This window comes from Squalius cephalus (assembly GCF_949319135.1).
Source record: "Squalius cephalus genome assembly, chromosome: 11".
In the NCBI taxonomy this organism is placed as follows: Eukaryota; Metazoa; Chordata; class Actinopteri; order Cypriniformes; family Leuciscidae; genus Squalius; species Squalius cephalus.
This window is the reverse complement of record NC_137132.1, coordinates 38,795,527-38,815,372: the sequence shown is the minus strand read 5'-3', so window position 1 is coordinate 38,815,372 and position 19,846 is coordinate 38,795,527. Positions and strand designations below refer to the sequence as shown.

Here is a 19,846-nt window from a genome sequence, read left to right as displayed (position 1 = left end):
TCTTTTACTGTAGAGGTTAAAGTAACAGGACATCCTACTATGTTAAAGTTGTATTGTGAGAGGTTTTGTGGGCTGTTTTTTGAACCGATAAGTAGTACCTCTGTCTTGTCTGGATTTAATAAAAGAAAATTACGCGTCATCCAATCTTTTATATCTTTAACACACTCTGTCAGTTTGGATAATTTAGCGTTTTCATCCGGCCGTGATGAAATATAGATTTGAGTGTCATCAGCATAACAATGGAAACTAATTCCATGTTTCCTTATACTATTTCCAAGTGGCAGCATATATATTGAGAATAATAGAGGGCCTAACACAGATCCCTGCGGCACTCCATAGTTTACTGAAGTTATGATAGATTTTTCTCCATTTAAATAGACAAAATGATAGCGGTCAGATAAGTATGATCTGAACCAGCTTAATGCTTGTCCTTGAACACCAGTATAATTTTGTAGTCGATCTAAGAGTATTGTGTGATCTATAGTATCGAACGCAGCACTAAGATCAAGTAAAACTAATATTGAGATACAGCCTTGGTCAGAAGCTAAAAGTAAATCATTTGTGATTTTAACGAGCGCAGTTTCAGTGCTATGGTGCGGCCTGAATCCAGACTGAAACTTTTCATAGATGTCATTTTCTTGCAAGAAAGAGCCCAGTTGAGCGGACACAACTTTTTCTAGTATTTTAGACATAAATGGAAGATTTGAAATGGGTCTATAATTTGCTAGATTATTATGATCTAATTGTGGTTTCTTAATGAGAGGTTTTATAACTGCCAGTTTAAATGTTCTTGGAACATGACCTAAAGATAAAGACGAGTTAATAATATTGAGGAGAGGCTCTTCCACTACAGGTAACACTTCTTTCAATAGTTTAGTTGGTATAGGATCTAATAAACATGTTGTTGTTTTAGATGAAATGACAAGTTTATTGAACTCTTTTTGTTCTATAGTTGTAAAGCACTGTAATTGTTCTTGTGGGGTGATAATTGAGGCTGAATAATAAGGCGTGATTGAAGATTGAACGTTTACAATTGTGGTTCTGATGTTTTCTATTTTCTCAGTGAAGAAGTTCATGAAATCATTACTACTAAACTGTAACGGGATATTTTGTTGGGGTGATGTCTGTTTATTTGTTAGTCTAGCCACGGTGTTAAATAAAAACCTTGGATTATTTTGGTTATTTTCTATTAGTTTGCGGAGGTGCTCAGCCCTGGCCGCTTTTAGGGCCTTTTTATAACGTGACATACTGTCTTTCCACATGATTCTAAAGACCTCTAAATTAGTTTGTTTCCATTTACGCTCTAAATTACGGGTTTCTCTCTTTAGAACACGCGTAGTATTGTTGTACCATGGTGCTTTAATTTTCTCTCTGACCTTTTTTAATCTAATGGGTGCAACAATATCCAGTGTTCCAGAGAGAATGGTGCTCATAGTGCTAGTTAGTTCTTCTAATTCATCTGTTTGTTTGGGTTCAGGCAGCAGCTGAGACAGATTAGATAAGCAATTTGAGAAATTATCTATGGTGGATGGAAGGATTGTTCTGCCTGGTCGATAACGCGGCGCCGCATGACATATTACAGCAGTACGTAATATGCAAGTTACCATATAATGGTCAGTGACATCATCACTTTGTGGAATGATATCTATATCGGTTGGATCGGTTCCATATGATATAATTAAATCGAGTGTATGATTAAGACGATGAGTTGGTCCGGTGACGTTTTGCTTGACCCCAAAGGAATTTAATAAATCTGTAAACGCAGCCCCTAACGCATCATTTGGATTATCTACGTGTATGTTAAAATCTCCAACAATTAATGCTTTATCGACATTGACCAATAGATCTGAGAGAAAATCTGCAAACTCTTTTAGGAAATCAGCGTAAGGCCCAGGCGGTCTATATACGGTAGCCAAGGCTAGAGATAATAGGGATTTTTTTCTAACATCTAAGAGCGTAACATTTAGTACAAGTACTTCAAACGAAATAAACTTATAACCCGTTTTCTGAGTAACATTGAGAATATCTCTATAGATTGTTGCAACACCGCCGCCACGACCAATCAGACGGGGCTCATGCTTATAGGAGTATCCAGATGGAGTAGACTCATTTAGACCGAAATAATCATTTGGTTTAAGCCAGGTTTCAGTAAGGCAAAGTACATCGAAGCTATTATCTGTGACCATTTCATTTACAATAACTGCCTTAGGTGTGAGTGATCTAATGTTTAGAAGACCTAGCTTTAGAAATTGTTTTTGTTTACTAATAGCAACATTTTCTGTTATAATAACAGTTAGATTTTTCCTAGATCCTGCAGTAGATTTATTATTTGATCTCACTAAACGAGGAATAGACACAGTTTCTATGCAATGTTCTACACTAGTATTTATATCAGTTAAATTGGTGCAGCAGAGACTATGATTTGGACTTTTGGTAACTAGTCATCTAACGGTATTTAACATTTTGGAGATGTTATCCGACAGAAGATCCACTCCGAATCTGTTTGGGTGTAAGCCATCGGCACGGAAAAGCCTAGGAGGCTCCCAAAACAGATTCCAATTATTTACAAAGAGCAGTTTCTGCTCATTGCACCATGACATTAACCATTCATTTAGCGCGAATAGTCTACTAAACTTTTCATGTCCTAGTCGGTACGTGGGAAGCGGTCCTGACACAATAATCGTTGTTTCGGGCGATGTGCTGCGTACCGTATCGATCAGATTCCTAAAGTCTTTCTTCAGAACCTCCGTCTGGCGAAGCCTGATGTCGTTCACTCCCGCGTGCAGGACCACAGTTCCGACGCGCTCGTCACTGTTCAGAATCTCGGGAGCGCGAGCGGCGATTTCAGAAACACGAGCACCAGGAAAGCAGTGACTGTGCACCTTACTTTTACCTAACGTAGCGTGTACGTGTCGAACGATGGAATCGCCGATGATCATAGCATCGCGTTCTGTTTCGCGAAGAGGGGAGAAGCGGTTTTGTGTGGATAACTAGAAAACCGGGAGGGTCGGAGAGGGTCTTGGTCTAGACCTGACTCGCGTCTTCCACTCCGGAACCATCCAGGCTTCGTGGTGGCGTGTTGGAGCCGGAGTGAACGAGACCATGGCTGATCGCGACCTCGGCGCTCGGGACCGATGCTGAGTAACGCACGGAGTAGATGAGGTCGGAATCAGCGGGTTAGTAACGTTAATCACTGATTTGTGTGCATCGGCGTGTGATGTTTCAAGAGCTAACCGCCGGTCTCTTAGCTCGGCTTGTCTCACTAAAAGGTCGTGGATCTGTTTCTCAACAGCTTCCAGCTCGGACTGCAATGCGTGCAGCTCAAATGTGTCCTCACCTGCACCAAAAGGTAGACTACTTACATCTGATATATTCGCTATTTTAACAGATGGACAGTAAGTTAGCAACGACGCTACCAGTGATGCTATCAATATTAATACTAATTTATGACTAAACTCTTGGATATAATCCGTCTTTTTAGTGGTACGGGTGTAGAGTAGACGCACGATAGGCGAAAAAAAAAGTTTATTTGTAAGTGAGTGTGGAGAAGACGCGTTCAGCCGTGATCCACGAACGTAACCTATAAGAGTATCCAGCGTTGGATCACTAATAGGCTTGAGACGCGTCTGCTCAACAGTCCGCGTTGTAACTATGAGGTTTGAGCAGTAGTGCTTCTCAGTGAGGAAAAGTGGAAAATGTTCGTTTTAAGTGAGTTTAAAGAGAAAATCAAGAATTATAAATCAAATCGATAGAGCTCCAAAGACAACAACGTGTTCAGACGTTATATGTTATACTTTCAAATACATATATTTATATAGCAAAATATCAAGTGATTTTTTTGGAAGCCAGGTAAAAATATTTACTCAATTCATTCACAATATTAAACACAATATGTTTCTTTGTCTCCACTCAGTTAACATCCACAATTACGAATTACATTTGGCATGTTCTCAATTCAAAACAGCAGATTTCATCAAAAGGTGGTGAGTAGTGCACGCATCCCTGGAAATCATTACATTTACATGGACACATTTTGTTTCAATCTGAATGAATTCATTCCGTTTAATGAATCCAAACATAGTGTTTACATGAATGCAAAATAAAGTGAATGGGTTGATGTGCGCGTTTATATGTCACAAGTGTCACAATCTCAGCCTGTTCCCGTCTTGTGTGAGGACTTTTGTGTTATTTCCTGTCTTGTGCCATGTTTTGTAGTTTTCCTTGTTGATTAGTCTCTCCAGGTGTGTCTTGTTAGTTCCCTTGGTTACCATCGTGTGTTCCCATGACAATCAACCACACCCCCTTGTTAGCCTGTGTATAAATTGCCCTTGTGTTTTTCTTGTGGTTTGTCAGTCGTTGTTTGCTGTACCATCCCCGTCCTGAGTTTCTTTGTTTGCCCTGGATTACCTGTGTTTATATTGTTATTACTGTAGTGCCTCTCCATTACAACAAGCTTCCAACAGAATAGATTATTTTTACGTGCCCACACTGCAGGAATATGTAGAGTTTCCCACTGTTTGTGCAAACTAACCATCCTTCTACATGGCTTTTTTTTTTATAAAGAGCCGACTTAATATGTATCTATTTCGGGTTCTAATTAGGAGACGACAAGCACATGAACCTTTGTGCTTATCAAGCAGTAAAAACACCCCTTCCCACGGCTAAAACAAGGACTGATGGGACGTTGTCCTGCTCCTCTTCACAGACGATGAGTGGAAGGAGAATTTTAGAATGACACGACAGTCATTTATGCCACTTCATTCACCAATAACAGCTCGTTCCACGCGTCATTGGCCTACGTCATTATGCCGTTTCTACATCATTGCACATTTCTAGTTTCGGTGCTCAATCTCAAATGTTTGCATGCCCTCTCGATTGGATTAGAAAAGGTTTAATCACTCCTTACAATCCGGATTCAATTTTAATCTGATTTGGCCAATTTATTCTTACTGATGTGGTTACATGGGACTTTTTTAATTCCAACTGTGCTACTAGTCCGATTACAACTTGATTATTGGAGTCCATGTAAACTTACTGTCAATCAGTGTAACGTTTTTATCATGAAACGGATGATAAATACGCATTAGGGACTTTTTAGTGACTACAATATAACTGACCATATACGTTTTTTTTATAGATTTTATTACTCAACTGACCCTATACTTCTGTATCCCGTGACGTCACAGAATACCACACTGTGGCTACAGCAGAGAGAGAGAGAGAAAGAGAGAGAGAGAGAGAGAGAGAGAGAGAGAGAGAGAGAGAGAGAGAGAGAGAGAGCGCTGTATCACGTTAGGAAAACACAATCAGTTTCACAATATGTTTGATCATTTCTTTTGCTACACACACACAGGTGAGAGTAAATACAGTACGATAAGTGGGAGTGGTGTGTGTAACTGGCAGAGCAGCAAGACTGTCAGATCATCACACACACACACACACACACACACACAATCCTCACTGCAGCTTTACCGCCGAGGTGAGTGACTTTACATTCCTCTCATCACACCTGACGTTTACTAAGGCTTTAAAATGATTGCAGTGTTTTATTTTAGCCCGCAATGATCCAGCCTTTGAAAAATAATATGAAACATTACTCTAATGGTCATAATAACAGCACTTACTGCAACTACGGAACTTACACTATTACTACAATTTGCAACAACAACTATGATATAGAGGGTTTAACTAGAGTGTGTGAAAAAGTTTGAGCATCTCATAACAGCGTAGATAAAAGAAAACATTGCGAATATTTCCCTCTCGTGCACTTTTTATCTGTTTCCATGCCTGTGCGCGTTCACATATAGGAGTTTTTGTTTTAGTACAGCAAAATAAAATAACAACTACTTGGTATGTCCTACTAACAACCAGTGCAACAAAAGGATCCAGTCAAATGAAGTTTATATGTTTCTGCTGTTGCCCGGATATGGCATTACAGTAGACACACTGCCTCGTGTTATTGTTCTCATCAAATCACGTCGTTAAGGAATGTCTGTTTTGTTTATGCTTTCTATGGAGTCTATACACTATAGATGAAACTTATTATATGTAATATGTCTATAGGGATACTGACCATAGTCCTGAAAATAGGTCTCCTAATGTGCTTCATGTGGTAACATCTAACATCTTTTATTTAAAATAGGATTGAATATGACTGAATCGATCTGAGTAACAAATTAAATTAAATAAAAAATCATGGACATTGTTTTCACTTTATACAATGCACTAGCTTTATGCAATTAATAATTGAGCATATTAGCCACATTTTAAATCCATATATATACACAACCCAGTTGTTGAATTAGTTTCCATTATATGAGCAAGAGTGTAAATGTTTTCCATGCTGTTGACATGAGTGACAAGAGAGCGAGGGAACGTGTGCCTGTGGTGTTTTGTGCCGGTGTACGGGACGTGTGCAGATTGTGCATTACTGCTACACATGCTGGAGTTTTACCTTTACTTGCCCTTGAGCTGCACATTATTAATGAGCACATTCAAACATGGTTACATTCTCACGACAGCCCAGTTTTCATTACTTGACATTTATTTAATGAGATTCAGTTGGAACGCAAGTGTGAATCATTCATGTTTATCTTGTTTCAAGTGATGAAAATGCTATCAATAGTATCAGATTACAGTCCCGAAAATAAATAATGAAATGCACGTCACCACATCCAACTGTGAGCCGCTTGAATGCCGCGGAGACACGAATTCCTGTGGTGTAATTTGATAGGCTCTTTAAAGACACACACTAGCACTCCTAACCAGCATTTTCACGCATGATTTGATCTGTTGTTGTGTGTCCATTGTGCGCCTCACCCTGTTGTCTTCCCCCTCAGCTCATAGCGAGGCTGTGTGGCCCTTCACATGGAAATGAAGAAGATGAGAGAGAATTTGGGCTGGTTGTACTACCAGTACCTGCTCATCACAGGCATCTATGTGCTGGAGCCGTGGGAACAGTCCGTCTTCAACACAGTCCTCTTTACGATGGTGGCCATGGTCATCTACACCTCCTATGTGTTTGTGCCCGTCCACGTGCATCTGGCGCTGGAGTTCTTCTCTGAGCTGGTCCGAGAACAACCGGAGAGCACAGTGGCCCTCATGAACTAAAGATGAAGGAAAGACCTTTTTATTGATCTGCGGGCCACTCTTGTTTAATTTTCTCCTCAGGAACAAACAAGCCAGATTCAGCCATGTTCAAGTCTTCCGTGTTGGATTCCTGTATGAATTCTGTATGCAAAAGTTTTGGATGGATCTCTGCGTGATTGCCAATCCTGAGGATTTGCATGATATCATCACAGACACTTTGGCCTGTTGCTACTGTGCGATTAACGTCCTCTTCATCACTGGTTGATAATAAGGAAATCATTATTTTGACTCTATATTAGGAGTCCCTGATCGGACTGAGATATGATGATTATTTGCTCCAGTGCAAATTAAAACATTTAATTATTACAACATCCCAAGAAAACATTTCTTATTGCATATTTTATATTCTGAAAGTTTTGTAATCACCTATGCAATGTGACTGGTCTAAATGAAGGTATATGCAGGGTTATTTTTAAATGCACTTGATCACAAATCAGTGGCAGCCATTTTCACACTCTTGTGTTGATCGGACGTTTGTTCTGGTGGTGGTGGGATCGTCTTCCATCGTTCCTGCAGTCTCTGCTGTGATATGCACATAAATGTCTGGAATTATTGGCATTCACACATTTATAGGCACTTGAACATTCGTTTATTAAATTCTTTTGGTTAATGGGTTACAATTTATATTAGGTGTCTTTAACTACTATGTACTGTTAGGTACAATGTGCTTATTGTGTTGATGTTGCATTGCAAAACCCTTGTGTTGCTGTTGAGGTGTGAGACGGGCACTGTAAGGTAAGGACAGGTTTGGTGGTATGGGTAGGTTTAAGGGTGGGTTTAGATGCAAGGGAAGAGCAATAAGTGCATTGTATCAAATAAATAATTTCAATTTTAGTACATAGTAGTGAAAGACACTTAATATAAAGTGGGAACGGTTAATGTTTTCAGTAACATAAGAATGTAGTCTCTCAGCTCTGATGAACACATGTTTACCATGTTTAAATTCATACCCTCAAATCTAGCACAGAAGAATCCTCTTTTGGTCACTGAAATTAATTTTTACTTAATTTGTGTCTTGTTATTTTGATACTACTACCTTTAAGTCACGTTTCTGTTTTTTTAACCGTATGTGTCAATGTCATGTCATAACATGTCTCTTGGAATAATGACACAAATAAGTGTTGAGTGACACTTTTTATATCAGAATGTATTTTTCAGAAATAAACAAATTTCACAAAATATTTGTCCCATTTCCTGTAACACTTTTAGGATGTAAAACTTCCATGGCCTCAAAGGATATTTTGAAAAAGATGTAAGCTGATTTCAACTAGGAAACGTTTTATTTTTAAAAAACGTTTTGTCAGTGACGCGCTGACTCTTACAATTATTTACACTGCAAGAAATAAGGCACATTTGTTTCCATAAAAAAATATATAAGCATCCTAAAATATATGTTTACATTATGGGCAAAATTGCATACATTTTATTTGTTTATTGTAATTAAATACAATTAAATACTAATACACTACTATTTGGCCAGTGGAAAAGATTGAGAATAACTCTTCCCTGAAATGTTATAAAATTTGTATTTATTCTAAAACAAGGCAAGAATACTGAATGACTTTTAGCAATGTAATGTGAGGGGAAAAAATCCTTATCTCATACAGAGCTCAGGCTCTGGCGTATACATGGTTTTATAAATCTGAAAACTTTTGTGCATACGCACACTTTTAGGATAAAAACTATTGAAAGTTTTATACATGAGGCCCCAGGTCTGGATGGGCTGTGAATATTTAAGTGCCTGTTCACTAACCTGTGGTGTGGGGTTGTTTGATGCGCTTTGCTCTTTTCTTCTTTTCTTTCTTCGCAGGAATGGGCTCATAGCATGTGCCCTTGGATTTGAACACCTCTACCATCATGAGCTCCTCGTTTGTTCCGTCTACCTCGTGGCCATGGGTGGACTAGTCAGCGTTTGAATGTCTTCTTTATTGTTTCATTGTTTTCGCCTGGAACCTTGAAATAAATATACATTTTTGCAACCTTATCTATTTTGTGATTGCCCTTTTTGTTGCAGTTACAAGCCGAAATGTAGCAATTTTCACCATGGTCCATTTCTGTATATAATAAAGAGTATAAACTATACAGGTGCTGGTCATATAATTAGAATATCATCAAAAAGTTGATTTATTTCAGTAATTCCATTCAAAAAGTGAAACTTGTATATTATATAGACTCATTACATGCAAAGTGAGACATTTCAAGCCTTTATTTGTTATAATTTTGATGATTATGGCTTACAGCTTGTGAAAACCACAAAATCAAAATCTCAGAAAATTAGAATATTACATGAAATCACACAGTAATTACACAGTGATACCATGGTCATTGAACCAGGTTTTGGTTCTTTTGGCAGTGTGGGCAGGTGCAAATCCTGCTGGAAAATGAAGTCAGCATCTCCATAAAGCTTGTCTGCTGAAGGAAGCATGAAGTGCTCTGGAAATGTCCTGGTAGACGGCTGTGTTGAGTGGACAGCACAGTGGACCAACACCAGCCGATGACATGGCTCCCCAAACCAACACAGACTGTGGAAACTTCACACTGGACTTCAAGCATCTTGGATTGTGTGCCTCTCCATTCTTCCTCCAGACTCTGGGACCTTGGTTTCCAAATGAGATGCAAAATTTGCTCTCATCAGAAAAGAGGACTTTGGTCCACTGTGCTTTATTAAATCCAGAGTCAACGCAGCCGTCTACCAGGACATTTCCAGAGCACTTCATGCTTCCTTCATTTTCCAGCAGGATTTGCACCTGCCCACACTGCCAAAAGAACCAAAACCTGGTTCAATGACCATGGTATCACTCAGGCCCGGAGTGGGTAATCGGGAGAATCGGGAGAAATCCCGGTGGGCCGCTTCACTTTTGGGCCGGTCGAGGAAATTTTTTTTTTTTTTTCACATTTCAATGTCACGTTAGTTAGGCTACATTACACGTTTCGCATTCTGACACCGCAGCGCGCAGCCTCTGCATGGGTTGTACCATGTGAGGGAGTTCTCCCCTCCCCTCCTATAGAGTTGGTTGGGTCCATAGCCCGTCTTTTCCAAAACGTTTTCTCAGGTCAATATTGGGCTACCGCTGCACCGCCGGCGCCTACCGATAAGCTGGGCCGGCCCTACCGTAAACGGTACGCGTCAGGGAGGATGGATGGGAGGAAGAGGCCAGGAGGTATGGAAGCTTGTTTCCGCCACAGAATAAAACATTTTAAAAGATAATTGCGACTTTTTATCTCACAATTGCGAGTTTACATATTGCAATTCTTTCTCAAAATTGCGAGATATAAAGTCAGAATTGCGTAAAATAAAGTCGCAATTGCGTGTTATAAAGTCAGAATTGCGTGAAATAAAGTCTCAATTGCGTGTTATAAAGTCAGAATTGCGACATATAAAGTCAGAATTGCCTGAAATAAAGTTGCAATTGCGTGTTATAAAGTCAGTATTGCGAGATATGGTCAGAATTGCGTGATATAAAGTCGCAATTGCTTCTTATAGTCAGAAATTGCAAGATATAAAGTCAGAACTGCATGAAATAAAGTTGCAATTGCTTCTTTTAAAGTCAGAATTGCGAGATAGTCAGAATTGTGTGATATAAAGTCACAATTGCGTGTTATAAAGTCAGAATTGCGAAATATAAAGTCAGAATTGTGTGAAACAAAGTCGCAATTGCTTCTTATAAAGTCTAAGTGAATTATTATTTAACCTTTACATTATTTGTTGAACCATTACAAACTACACAATAGTAAGAGCTGAACTGTTGCTTAATTTATCCAATTTGGAAAAAGTGCTAATTTGGAATTCCACCATGGAAAAAGTGGGCCGGTCTTGGGCCCTGAAACTCCCGGGCTGAAAAGTGGCCCCACTCCGGCCCTGGTATCACTGTGTAATTACTGTGTGATTTCATGTAATATTCAAATTTTCTGAGATTTTGATTTTGTGGTTTTCACAAGCTGTAAACCATAATCATCAAAATTATAACAAATAAAGGCTTGAGATATCTCACTTTGCATGTAATGAGTCTATATAATATAAAAGTTACACTTTTTTAACGGAATTACTGAAATAAATCAACTTTTTGATGATATTCTAATTATATGACCAGCACCTGTATATAATAGCATCTTAGTAAGATATATGTCAACATTTGAATCGCTTTAAAGATTTTTAGATATCTTTAGATATTTGAGTAAGTTGAAACCCAATACTTACATTTAAAAGTGTAATTCTGCAATTTCTCTTTACAAAAAAAAAAAAAAAAAAAAAATGGAGCATTTTTGATGGAGCCTTCAAATTGGGACATCCTTTGTTGAGCCGCGGTCAGAATAGCCCTTCAAATGCAGCCTATGAAAGATGCAGCCACTGGATTGGGATGCAGATTCAGTGTATTCAAGTCCTCAGTTTTCTCTCTTCAGTGTTCATTGTCGTTAATAGTTACTGTGTTGTATGCTTCTATGTTTTCCTTGGTGTTTATTAAAAGTTCTACTTGATCGTTCATTCTATGTTACTTGACAACGCTATGTTGTGGAACATAGAAGAATTTTGAAGAACCCTCACATAGCCACACATTCTAGCCCAAATCTGAAGATGATCATCATATCAGAGGATGACTGCCTTCTTTGATTTGAATGACCATCTCAAGCATTTCCACACTGATGAGCAGGTCTTGACCATTGAGCATTCTTAAGTATTTTAACCTTGATATCATGCATCATAATGTAAACAGGCTAGGAAAATAACCAGGGGCCTGTTCTTTGTACGTCGCTAACTCAGTTAGCTGGATTTGATTGTTGACGATTTGGCATGATCTTGGATTGTTTGGTTCTTCGAAGCTTATCCTAGACTTGCTGTCATAGCAACAGGTCGGTAAGCTTAAACCTGCTCGGGAGCAGCTTATTTCATGTAAACAGGATTAGATTGCAGCTTTATAAGCGGAGGAGATAGGCAAGTCTGTCGCAGCCATGTCTTGTCCATTTTTACGACAGCAACCTGTTGCAGAAGGTGCAAGAATAATTCACAGAGCTTTTCGAATTAATCGCGTATTGCAGGATAGACAGGATCCTTTAGCGCAGGGCGACAGTGTAATTGTTGAGAGATATCATTTTTCTCGTGAGGGTGTTATTTAGGCTACAGCATTAATTTGTTGGAACCACACATCAAGTGTTCAACACGGAGGAGTCGGGCTTTGACAACTGCACAGACTGTGTGCATTGCCCTGAGATTCTTTGCGAGTGGCACTTTCCTTTACACTATTGGAAATGCAGAGAACTTAGTGAAAAGTGCTCTCTGTCGTGCCATTCGCAAAGTTTACCTGGCACTCAAGCAGTTTTTAGGGGTTTTTGTGGTATTTCCAAGCCACTTAACCCCCTGAGGTCGGCTATCGCGCCGGCGCGATAGGCTCGTTTTTTTCCGTATGAGTGCAAAAAAATAATAAAAAAAAAATATTAATTTTTATCTTATATGCTTGTGTTATACAGCAATCGATCCTGTTTAGTGTGTATTTTTTTTGTGTATGCTCATAATAAAAACAAAGTGTTGTGCTTTTCGCCAAATAAAGAAAAATAAACATGATGCGAGTTCTGCCTACTCTCCGTCAGTGAAGTCAATTCTGAAACGCGTCCGAAAATGAACTGTAACTCAGCGAATACTCAGTCAAACAGGCATACAGTCACACAGGCATGAAGCTTGAATTCTCTTCTTTTAAATGCAGTAATTTTTATAAAAAACAAATATTCACAGTTTATATAATATGTATGTAAAGAGAGAGATGTCAGTCGTTCTCATCTCAGCTAATTAAGTTTTAATGTGACTCCGCCTACGGAGACCGCGCTATTCAAACGCAAATGTGAGGCGATCCATACAAACCTGTGAAACGCCCACATCCGCTGGATAAGGCCGGTGAAACACTGGATGCATGGCGTAAGCGTCTCAGCTGCGTGGCGTGTCCGTTTTTATTTCGGCTCCCATCCATGTTAACAGTTTAGAGTTTGCACACTGCCTGTGTGAGACGCGCGTCTCAGGCGCGGCACGAGCCGCGTGGAAAACGCGTGCATTCTAGAAATAGAACCGACGCCTATTTTTCACGCGACACGCAAGCGTCTTGGAAGCGTTTCCATGCACAATTGAATAGGAAAATCTGTTTATTTGTCATTTTGACACGAATACATATTAATAAATGTCCTTTTGATGTTTAAAAGTGTCTAGGTTTTGACATAAATGCAAATATAAATGTAATTTTACAAAATATGATCGATTTTCAAATACTGCTGTATTGAATGAACAGCTTTTAGCAAACTCTATTGCTATACTGAGATGAGGAATATATACTGTATGTGTTTTGTCAAAAATAAAGTCATCAACTAACTAATGAATCCTTTACTTTGAAATACGTATGATAAAATGTATACTTTAGTTTTGAAAGACGTTGACTAGTTTTGAATAGATTATAAAGTATGTATGTGTATGCATATATATATGTGTGTGTATATATGAAGAGTTCAGAAGCAAAAGCCTCTAAATGCCATCTGAAATTTTCTCCTAGAATGATCATTTTTATGAAGCTTGTATATTTAAGTTAGCTATAGGTGACACACCTGAATGAATGGCTCATTAAGTATGCAGGGACGTAGTCTCACCAGGTGTGAACTACTAAATATGCATGATGCTGTTAGAGTGTTTACACCCCATCCGCATATTGGCTTTCCAAACTAAAAGTGTTTCACAAAACTAAAATCAATGTATCGTTTTTTTGTGAATGATTAGGCAGGATGATTTTCATATCATTTTGAAGAAAAAACACTAGGCGATGAAATCCATTAGTCAAAAGTCTTATTGCCACATATTTAGTATGTGTTTTGTGGCCTTATTTCAGAAACTTTAATTTTTAGTTTTTTCGATAACCATGCATAAACATTATTCTCTCAAAAATGAAAACATGTACATACATGTGGCTCACATATTATGGAAGTCCTGTTTGTGCTATATAGAGTGAATTTACACCTTTGCCATTAATATGTTTATAAGCAACTGAAAAAAGCACAAATGTCAGGGCATGTCAGAACATCTCAAGGACCCCAAAAACACCCCAGACCCCAGAGGGTTAAGACCCCCATTTTTTTGCTATTGCAGGTACATTTATAATTGTTAAAGGGGGGGGTACAATGGTGTTTCATGTATTCAGAGTTGTTTACAGTGTTAAAGAGATGGATTCTCATGCTTAACATGGCCAAAGTTTTTAAAAAATATTTTGGACGAATAACGGAGAATTTCTGTGCCGAAAATCTTACTTCCGGGTTGGTACAAGTTTCGGCTGGTTTTTTTTCGACCGTGGATCTAATGACGTAGACCAGAGTGGAACTCCTTATATGAGCATTTCTCCCGGAAAAGCTCGCCCGCGCACACGTCGACCAGAGGAGAGCGAGACCGCGCACATCAACGCGCTTCAACAGGAAATCATCGGCAGTGCTGCATAGTGTCTCCAAAGTGTGTTTTTGGATGTGAGGGAAAGCTTACCATGTTCAGCTTCCCAAAGAACCCAGCATTAGGAACAGTGGATGCAGATTGTTTTTCCGGGGCAAAAACGAGTTGTGTAGACTGTTTGTTCCCTGCATTTCGACGATGAATGTTTTATAAACAAAGCCCAGATCGACGGATTCTCTCTATGGCTCTGGCTTCGCCCACACGGCCCGCCTCCAGACGCTCGGGTTTTTCCGGAAAGACTCGGTACAGCCTCTCTTTCTTTTATAAATATAATAAAACTAAAGACTTTTTGGAGATATGAAGGATGCAATACTACTCTATAGGTACTCAAGATTAACAGGAGATTGAGTGAAAATGAGCATTTCACCCCCCCTTTAATGACATGCAATCATGACCATGCCAAAAACTATGACTAACAGTATGTGTCCTTCAGGCTTCCCTAACGTGATTGGTGCCATAGACTGCACACACATCCCCATCAAGGCCCCACCAGGCCCCAATGAAGGGGATTTTCTGAACCGAAAGGGGGTTCACAGTGTAAATGTGCAGGTAAGTTACTATTACAATTTATAATATTCCAGATTAGTAATATATTACAGTACATTAAAAAAATGTGTGTGGTGTGTGACTCTATGTTCCATATCACAAATGTGGAAGCAAAATGACCAGGATCAGTGCATGACTCAAGAATTTTCAGAGAGTCACATTTATGCACATTATTTGAACGTGGTAAGGGAACATATAAATGTCAAGCTCACAGTATTACACACACTTATGCTGAGCCTAACAAAACTGCATTTTTCCATTATACAGGGGATTTTGATGGGATCCTGCTTGGAGTCAGTATACTGGTATACTTGCAGGCAGTATTTTATGAAGCCCTTCCCTGACCCAAACCCTGGACCACAAACCCGTTACAATGCAGCTCTAACCAGGACAAGGGCACGCATTGAAATGACCTTTGGGCAACTAAAGGAAAGATTTCAGTGTCTGAAAAGTCTGAGGGTTGCACCTGACCGGGCATGTGACATAATTGTTGCATGTGCCATATTGCATAACATTGCCACTATCAGAAAGGAGAGGACCCCTGTGGTGGGGGTGCAGCCTGATGATGACGACCTCCAGCCAGTGCACTTGGACCAACCTAGTGGCAGAGCTGCACGGGACAGAATTGTGGATGTGTTTTGAATGTGTAATAAAAGACAAGACAAATATGCTTAGTTCCTGGAGATTTATTTAAACAATTCTTTATAAAGAAAAGCCAGCAAGTCATCTTTTGCCTGCAATAAGAGATAGTTATGTAAAGTCAGCAATACTACTATGTGTCAAATGGTGTATTAGCACTTACTCTGAAGGTCCTTTTGAAGCAACTCTATCTCTAGTGCAATTTTTCTCTTTTTCAAGTTGTCGAGTTCAATTTCTCCTCTTAATTTGTGTTTTTTCAGGTCAAAATACTGGATTTTTTGTTGAAGATGCCGTTTATATAGGGAACGGATGTCACCCTGTGTCATTTTGTGAAAGAAAATAAAGGGTCAAAACATGACTCATGCAACAAAAGTAAAAAGTAAAAGTACAACACTGTCCACCTCTGTATCAGTTCTTTGTGCAGACTCTTCTGCAAGCCTTTCTGTAGACCTTTCTCTAGGTGTGGACTCCTGCAACTCATACTGCAGACAGAAAGAATAGGTACACAAGTATATACAAATTAGTTTAAAGTTATTTATGCACTTACAGGTTCTTCCTCCAAAGGACAGTCATCTGAGAGTGTTTCTTCACTTGTCTGTGCAATGAAAATAAATGGGTAGTACAAAGTGTTGCACTTTCTTCCCTTTATGCAAGTTAGAAAAAGTACACGACTTACTGCATATGCTTCAGCCACCACTTGCTTGGGAACAGGTAAAAGTGTTGGTGTATTATGTAAAACTGCACAAAAGAGGGGAAAAAATTGCCATTACAATTAACTACACTGTAAAAAATATAATGTGATCAATAACTCATGGCAACATATTTTATATTAACTAAAAGTTTAGAAGTTTTCACTTTCACAAACGGTTGAAATGACTGTACCAGCCATTTGGATTATAGTTCATTTAATGCAGCAACAAATAATTTTACAGTGTACTAAGAGAATTGAAAGCTCATTTAGCCTACCAGTAATGAAGGTGTTGCTGCTACTGGTCCCTGGCTTTGGGTCTGAGGAAGAGCTGCCCCCAGGGATGCCCTTTTTTTTTTAACTTTGGCCATTGTAAGAAATTGTAGTCTGCCTCGACCCAGATTCCACTCCTAAATATATTTTAGAATGAGCTCATCCGCAAAATGGCTTAATTATCATAGAGATTAAGGCAGTCAAGTTATATTGTTTCTTGACCATTTGGGTTGATCACATCCTGAGCAAATGGCAGTCAATTGTAGAATGGGACTGGGTGTGGGACACAGAGACCCTTCTCAGACAATGGGGTGTCTCAACTTCATTAACATACAGACCACAGCTGTCACAACAGGAGCAACTTCATTTACATTAAGAGTTGTAAACTGTAACAGGATAAAAGGTTTAAGATTTGGATGTTCTGGGTTCATTCTGATGCCGGTGAACCCAAAGTGCTTTGTGTACCTTGCCACTGCTATGCTGTAATAAACTTCATTTTTGAGATCTTCGACGTCCACATCATTTTTTCTTACACCATGTTTAGCATGAGAATCCATCTCTTTAACACTGTAAACAACTCTGAATACATGAAACACCATTGTACCCCCCCTTTAACAGTGGCTTTTAAAAAGAGGAAAAAAGTGGCTTTTTAAAATAAAGACAGTATAAGAATTAAAGGCTACCATTTTGTAGAATATTCTTGTACTTCACTTTTACTTGTCCCCATGTTCTAGTGGGTCCCGTGGTGGCTCTGACATAAAAGAACAAAGTAAATATGAAATTATTAAAATGCAAAAATACATACTGTAGAAAGTGATAGAAACATCTACCATGGACAGCACTTACACATTTAATTTGTCTGCTACTTTTTGCCAGCCCTCTCTCCTGGCTTTTGCAGACTTTGAGGTGTTCCCTGTCGTTTTAATTAAAGACTCAAATCCAGCATAACCTTCCATTAAAAGCTCTTGTTCTGCTTGGGAGAAAAACTGGGCACGTTCTTTGGCCATGCTGAACAGCCAATAACAGCGTTGCTGATCATTGTTTCTACTATCGATACATATCCCCTTTTAAACCAGCGCATGAATGCGCAATTATCTCAGATAACTCAATCCAACGATACTAATCATAAACAACAGGTGTGTTCGAAGAACCCAATTAGCCGGATCATGATTAGCACGATGATATCATCTTGGATGTCTCATTTGATCTCGGATGTTTTAAGCAACGTACGAAGAACAGACCCCAGGGCTTGGGGCAAAATGGCACCAAAAATAACAGAAATGCCCCTCAAATTTCAGATTAGGGGAAAAAATAACCCTGCACAATCAAACATTGTAAGTTTTAATATGCAGAGGTGCAAACGAGATTACCAATATCCAATTTAGCCCGTATACATGAATCAAAATATGCTAATAACAAATCGTCATCAATGTAAAACTATCCTATCACCCAGCTCCAAACTGCTCAATGTTTGGCGTTGAGATATTATATACATTAACAATATACATTTCTGTAAAGCTGCTTTGAAACAGTGGGTGTTGTGAAAAGTGTGCAAATAAATGTACCTGAACGTACTTGGCTCTATCAGTCAAATTCTAAACGCATTCAAACAAGACTAAAAGACTATTTTAGTGAACTGTTAGCTGAAGACTTCAGCCCGCAACACAAGACCAGCAACCAGAACATTGCATGTGTCACTTATGACTCTGACTGGATCTATCCAGTTATGCTGGCTGGCATTTTTTCAGGCAATTTATACAGTGGCTGATGAATCAGATGGAGTCCGTGGGCGCTGCCACATCTCTCAGCAGTGAAATATTAACAGCCGTTATCCGGTATTGTTACCCATGATAATAGTGTTTGTTCTGGGCTTCACATAAACTTGTTAAATGACTAACGAAATAATAAAACAGAGAATAGTCAGAATAAAATTATTTCTCACTGAAGCTGTGCTTGGACAAACAGTGCATTCAGACCGCTTTTAATGTTTAATTTTTCCATACTTTGTTATATTGTAGCCATATGCTAAAATCTACACTTTAAAACCCAAAATGACAAAAGCAAAACCAGATTTGTAATAACTGCAAATGTATTTTTTTTTTGTGCATCCCATTTCTCTGGATCATTTCTGAGACGTTTCTATCCTTTGGACTACCTGTGGCAAATTCAAGTGATTAGACCAATCTGCAGTCCCCTGGCTAGACAGAACCCTCTCCTCAGTGCATGACACACAAAAGCTTGCTAGGACTTGCACCTAAATGACTCTCAGGGCCCTATTTTAATGATCTGAAATGCAAGTATCAAGTGCGAAACGCAAGTAACTTTGTGGGCGGGTCTCGGGCGCTGTTGCTATTATACCGGCGGGATAAATGACTCTTGCGCCCGACGCAAATCTAAAATGTGTTGGTCTGAAGTCGCTTCATTACTCATAGGTGTGGTTTGGGCGTACCGTGAAATAAACCAATCAGAGCGACATCTCACATTCCCTTTAAGAGCAGGCGCGCTTGTTCCATGGCGGATTGCTATTATAACGGCGGATTTGCCAGACGCACGCCAGGAGCGGTTCACAGCCGAGGAGACCGACGTTCTCGTCAGGGCCGTAAAACACAGAGAAGTGACATTGGGGATGGAGAAACACACCCAGATTAGCTTCGGTTAAACAGGCGTATGATAATTTGGGTAAATGTGTAAGCTAGTTTTATGCCTATTTTTTCACATCTTCATGGACACCACAATGATTTCCCTCGTGTGTTAATATTTTTCCTTGTAATAATGTATGGTTTTCTAAAAATTAGAACTGATGCATCTGTGTGTAGATGAGATAAGCAAAGTGTATGAGCGTTGTGCACACGCGACATTGATTATGGCCAAGCATGCGCCCTTACAATAGCATCTGAATAACATGCGCAACGCGCCAATTGTTGGAATTGTTTTCTGAAACTGCAAAATAGCACCAGGGAACGTTTGCACCGGAACACGCCTCCTCTTTTCACTTCATTCCCTAATTTACTGACATGCGTCTGTGGAGGGAAAAGTCCGCTGTGCACGGGTGCAAAATAGGAATGAAACATGCGTCGGTGTACAAA

The 19,846-nt window shown here is 39.2% G+C and overlaps 1 protein-coding gene across 1 annotated transcript; it reads left to right on the top strand.

Moving 5' to 3' along the window:
* Window positions 1–5,437: 5,437 nt before the first annotated feature.
* On the top strand, window positions 5,438–7,110 carry sptssb (serine palmitoyltransferase, small subunit B; the record flags this gene model as incomplete). Its single annotated transcript, XM_079887014.1, has 2 exons — window positions 5,438–5,479; window positions 6,840–7,110. The coding sequence occupies exon 2, from the start codon at window positions 6,868–6,870 to the stop codon at window positions 7,108–7,110; it is 243 nt and encodes an 80-aa protein (XP_079743140.1). The 5' UTR covers window positions 5,438–5,479; window positions 6,840–6,867.
* Between the last annotated feature and the right edge of the window lie 12,736 nt (window positions 7,111–19,846).